This window comes from Frankliniella occidentalis, unplaced genomic scaffold, assembly GCF_000697945.3.
Source record: "Frankliniella occidentalis isolate FOCC.00 unplaced genomic scaffold, Focc_3.1 Scaffold163, whole genome shotgun sequence".
Taxonomy (NCBI): Eukaryota; Metazoa; Arthropoda; class Insecta; order Thysanoptera; family Thripidae; genus Frankliniella; species Frankliniella occidentalis.
This window is the reverse complement of record NW_026267289.1, coordinates 677,969-682,518: the sequence shown is the minus strand read 5'-3', so window position 1 is coordinate 682,518 and position 4,550 is coordinate 677,969. Positions and strand designations below refer to the sequence as shown.

Here is a 4,550-nt window from a genome sequence, read left to right as displayed (position 1 = left end):
CCCCCGGGTCAGCTGGGCCTTACACCGCTCCTTCAAACAACACAGGTTGGCGTATGAGCAGTTGCATTTCAGAATGTGTCGTCTTTAAAGATGTGACGGGTACGACAGTTAAGTGTGGATAGGTCTGTAAACCTGTGTTCTGTTCAAGGTCTGCTCAGTTCGGGCGTTCCCTCTCTGTCACAGAGGAGACAGCGGAGCGGATTGATCCTCAGCACTGTTGAGCAGGCATGGTGTCAACTTGTCTACTGTGGTTTTCTTGCTTCCAAACAAAGCAGGAAAAAAAACGACGGGGAACAAGATGTCACCATTACTGCCAGCTGGCTGGAGGTGAAATTGGTTGTTATATTTGCATGCCCTGTTCTGTTGTTCTTCTGCTATAAAAGAACGGATTTCAAAATCATCAAAAAAATTGGATTGTTCCAAATATTTTATTGATCACAGTACAATTCACATTATTGTAAAAGGAAAGACAATTAGAACATTTCTGTTCTTTAAGGCATTGTTAATATCAAAGTTTTAAAGTAATCATGTACCAATGCTCGCCTGTGAGGATCTGTAAATGCAACTTGTCTCTCAGCAGCATAGTTAATCTATTATTCTACTGTCCATATGCGATCAGGGCATCCCAAGGCATTGGCAACTCAAGAGCAGAATCGTCAGGTGGCTGAGGATCTCCATTTTTTCTTAAAATGTTATGTAGTACAGCACAAGCCACAATAATTGGCATGGCTTCATCTACCGTAACTGTTAAGCCCAGAGCAAGCACAGGAAACCTTCGCTTCCAAACACCAATTGTGCGTTCCACTGGATTCCTTGTCTGAATTTGTGATTGATTGTACAGTTCTTCCTCAAGTGTTTTAGGGTGAGAAATAGGCCTCTTGAGATATCTTCTACTTTTATACACACCATCACCTACAAGTAAACTGTCACCATACAACCCAGCCTCAAAGTTTGCTCTCTGCCTACTGTTATTAAAAATTGTCACATCATGTACACTGCCAGGCCAACGAGCAACTAAGTCCATAAACTCAAGGTTGCTATTACATATTGCCTGACACTTCAATGAAAAGTAACCCTTTCGACATCTGTAGTACATAGCACCCTCACCCCCAGGTGAGGGGATTTTTATGTGAGTGCAATCAATCGCACCAATTACTTGAGGAAATCCTGCAATAGCGTGAAAGGCATCAACAGACTCCTGCTTTTCTCGTTCATTTCTTGGGAAATAAATAAACTGCTGATAAAGTTCTGCTATTGCACATGATACTCGATGAATGATATGGTGTGATGTTGACTCACTCACTCCACTGAAGTCACCAGCAGATATTTGAGTGCAACCCGTGCCATAATATCTCAGGGATAGTAGCAGCTGATTTACAGGAGATAATGAAAAATTCCTGTAATTTGAAAGTACACAACTGACTCATTACGGTCTGTAATAAATAATAATTAGCTAGAATAAGAAATCTCGACTCACTCGTCACTCCCAAACTCTAGTTTGTGTTTAATAAGTTCGAACACAATCAAAGCACATCTTCTCGACATTCTGAACCTTCTGACAAAATCAACCTCGTCTAGGTCTTCAAGGTGATTCTCTCGGTCGCGAATAAATCTAGGTCTTATTTTGTGTCCCCCACATTCTTCATCATCACTGTCACTTTCCAGACACAAGTCAACAGCAAATTGTAAAATAGGATCCATATTCTCCTGTGATAATTCAGAGTTTTTGGACGAACTGTTAACGAGATAATAGGCAAAATATGTGGCAGTTAAATTGTTAAATTAAACAGCCCGTTTACAACTTTAACGGGTTGTTTGTACGTGGTGAAATGTAAATAGAGGTTAACGGCCAGTTAACTTTCCCGCGCTTCGCTAACTGGCGCTTATGGGCTTATGTAATAAAGACTGTCGTGCGAATAATCGGCTGCAGCTGGTACATTTGTAAACACTCGTATCGAGGTTATGTTCTCTGCTCCCTATTTCTTAGCACTTTGTGACAAACTCTTGTTTTGCTGACCATGGACCACCTGAAGCTTGTTCACAACGAGATTAACGTTGGTGACATAATGAAGCTCGTGTCATCTCCTTCTTGTGGAGCAACTTCGTTATTTGTTGGCACTACACGCGATAATTTTGAAGGAAAGGTAGTGAAACGATTAGTGTATGAAGCTTATGAAGGAATGGTTCAAAAGTCTCTAAAAACGCTTTGTGATGACATTCGTTCAAAGTGGAATGTTCATGGAATTGCCATTTATCACAGACTTGGGGAGGTAGCTGTTGAGGAGGCAAGTATTGTCATAGCTGTATCATCTGAACATCGTGCAGAGTCTCTACAAGCCGTTCAATATGCTATTGATAAGTTAAAAGCTGACGTGCCAATATGGAAGAAAGAAGAGTATGATGGTGATGCAACATCTCAGTGGAAAGAAAATAAGGAGTCTTCATGGATCAAGACCGAACCAGAAGAAAATGTTACTCCTGAGAATCCGGTGAGCTTTATAGTGGAGAATGTTCCGCCTGAATTGATTCAAGTCAAGGCAGATGATGCAGAGATTAAAAGAAGGATGGAAGCTTTTATGGAATTTAAAAGAAATCAGGTAAATTTAAGTAATATTCGGGATTTTTGTAGCAACTCTAGTTCAGATTCCAGCTGTGCACGGGTGGATGCTGCAGTTATTCGTCAGAAAGATTCAAAAGGACACTTACGAGTCCGTCGAGTTTTAAATAAAACTGGTCCTCAGACCCAGGGTATTGAACAATGGCCCAGCACCTCTGGTGCATCGTCAGTAGTTCCCTCTTTTACACCAGATAATAAAAAAGGATTAGCTTTGGATAACTCTGCACATTCATCCACATGTCCTCCCGCTGTGGAAGAGAGATTACGAAATGCTGAGCTGCATTTAGGCATAAATGATGCTTTAAATTATCGACCTGTACCTAAAGATGTGTATGCAAGGCTTAAACAATTGGAAGATAGAATTCTATTCTTGGAGGGTGTCTCGCCAGAGTACTCCCTGGTATTAACCGATGTTCCTAAACTGGAGCCAGTTGAGAAAAAACCTAGAATTTTCAAGAAGAAAATGTACTCTGTTGATGATTTAGATAAAAAAATGAGAGAGTTAGAAAAATCTATTAAAAATAATTCAGAGGACAAATTTGTCGAGTAAATTATGAGATGTGGAATCTTTTCAACTACCTGAAGGTGTTCAATTCTATTATTTTTTCTTTTCTGTCCCAGGAATCACTGAAGTGACATCCTTATCTTCCTTTGGACTCTGTAACTTCAAGCCCAGTCAAGTAGTAAAGGTTCTTTCACTTATTCGGCCTTTACTATCACGATGTATAAATAAGTTGGATAGAATAGTCCGTCATGCAGTGTAATAAGTGATTTGTAATATATGTGATATGTTATTATTCCTTTAATAATAGGCAATGAATTACCCATGTTACTTTCCATGAGCTACTTGTTTTGATTTTGTAAGTGTAAAATTTGATTTTGTTTACCAAAATTTATCAAGTTGTTAAAAATATAAAAATTTACTTTATTTTTATTTTTTAGAATTTTTCAATTGACATTCAATCCTAATTTCATATGTACAACACCCTGGTCTGATCCAGAACCTTTATCTCTAAACATCAATAAACTTAATTTAACTTTCTTAAATGATTTAAATAGTTATCTCGATTCTTTTACATCAGTATGCATACAGTAGTTCTATTAAAAATTACAATGACACTGAAACAACCTGCTAAATTTCATCTGAAAAGGCTGACATTCTGCATAAAATTTCATGATCACAGTTAGTTCCACAATGCTTATTTCCAGCTGCTGATGCTCTGTTTTGCTGAATGTTTTCGGCTTCATCTAAAATTAATATGAAATGTGATGATTGACTAATAGAAAATGTAATCACAGAGATGTCTTTTCTATGGTAGGGTTTGGTTGCACATCAGCATTGGTCTTTTTCTTTTTTATGTACAATGACTCTATGTCTTGTAAGGTTCTACCCTCCGTCTCTGGGAGGTAGAACCACATAAATAGGAATCCTGCGACAGCCACCATGCCGTTTACTATGAACACACCACTAAGATTTACCAAATGCTGGATGTCAAGGAAAGTTTTTGCTGCAAAAAAGCCAAGGATGTAGGAGACTGCTGCAGCAATGCCAGTAGCCGGACCTCGTCCCCTGAAACAAAACAAAAACAGAGAAAAATGAATCATTGTACTCCAATCAAGTGAGTATAAACTTTCGGCAGTAACACACTAGTTGTTGGACTCACTGGTAGGGAAAGACCTCGGACAACAGCATCCAGGGCACGGGGCCGATACCGAAGGAGTGGAAGGAGAACAGCACGATGAAGAGGACGAGGGGGAGCCAGTGGGACTCGAGCTCGGCGCCGACCTCGGCACCCGTCGAGCTGGACATGAAGAGGTGGTAGCTGCCCAGCGCGAGGCACGACACGGCCACGCCCGCGATGGAGGTGAGCGCGAGCGGCCGCTTGCCGCACCACGCCACCGTGAACATGCAGAGCACGTTGCCGCCCATGCC

At 40.4% G+C, this 4,550-nt stretch overlaps 3 protein-coding genes across 5 annotated transcripts; 1 reads left to right on the top strand and 2 right to left on the bottom strand.

The window, feature by feature from the left end:
* Nucleotides 1-409: 409 nt before the first annotated feature.
* Nucleotides 410-1,866, bottom strand: LOC113207692 (putative nuclease HARBI1). Its single transcript, XM_026424346.2, has 2 exons — nucleotides 1,478-1,866; nucleotides 410-1,397 (listed from the first exon to the last, which is right to left on the bottom strand). Exons 1-2 carry the CDS (start codon nucleotides 1,699-1,701, stop codon nucleotides 599-601), a joined length of 1,023 nt encoding a protein of 340 aa, XP_026280131.1. The 5' UTR covers nucleotides 1,702-1,866; the 3' UTR covers nucleotides 410-598.
* A 52-nt stretch (nucleotides 1,867-1,918) lies between these two features.
* On the top strand, nucleotides 1,919-3,551 carry LOC113207693 (molybdopterin synthase catalytic subunit 1). Of its 3 annotated transcripts, XM_052271483.1 has the most exons (3): nucleotides 1,919-2,840; nucleotides 2,877-3,017; nucleotides 3,239-3,551. In XM_052271483.1, exons 1-3 carry the CDS (start codon nucleotides 2,019-2,021, stop codon nucleotides 3,251-3,253), a joined length of 978 nt encoding a protein of 325 aa, XP_052127443.1. In that variant the 5' UTR covers nucleotides 1,919-2,018; the 3' UTR covers nucleotides 3,254-3,551. The 3 variants fall into 3 exon arrangements, with proteins under 3 accessions (XP_052127443.1, XP_026280133.1, XP_026280132.1); XM_026424348.2 differs by lacking the exon at nucleotides 2,877-3,017 and having other exon boundaries at nucleotides 1,919-2,489; XM_026424347.2 differs by lacking the exon at nucleotides 2,877-3,017 and having other exon boundaries at nucleotides 1,919-2,597.
* Nucleotides 3,531-4,544, bottom strand: LOC127748716 (facilitated trehalose transporter Tret1-like). Its single transcript, XM_052271484.1, has 2 exons — nucleotides 4,282-4,544; nucleotides 3,531-4,187 (listed from the first exon to the last, which is right to left on the bottom strand). The coding sequence occupies exons 1-2, from the start codon at nucleotides 4,524-4,526 to the stop codon at nucleotides 3,911-3,913; spliced, it is 522 nt and encodes a 173-aa protein (XP_052127444.1). The 5' UTR covers nucleotides 4,527-4,544; the 3' UTR covers nucleotides 3,531-3,910.
* Nucleotides 4,545-4,550: the final 6 nt, after the last annotated feature.

Coding starts and splice junctions, on each gene's coding strand:
- LOC113207692 (XM_026424346.2), bottom strand. CDS start 1,701: ATGGATCCTATTTTACAATTTGCTGTTGACTTGTGTCTGGAAAGTGAC. Junction 1,398..1,477: donor CTAGAGTTTGGGAGTGACGA/GTGAGTCGAGAT, acceptor TTCAAATTACAG/GAATTTTTCATTATCTCCTG.
- LOC127748716 (XM_052271484.1), bottom strand. CDS start 4,526: ATGTTCACGGTGGCGTGGTGCGGCAAGCGGCCGCTCGCGCTCACCTCC. Junction 4,188..4,281: donor TCCGAGGTCTTTCCCTACCA/GTGAGTCCAACA, acceptor GTTTTGTTTCAG/GGGACGAGGTCCGGCTACTG.
- LOC113207693 (XM_052271483.1), top strand. CDS start 2,019: ATGGACCACCTGAAGCTTGTTCACAACGAGATTAACGTTGGTGACATA. Junction 2,841..2,876: donor GATTAGCTTTGGATAACTCT/GCACATTCATCC, acceptor GCTGTGGAAGAG/AGATTACGAAATGCTGAGCT.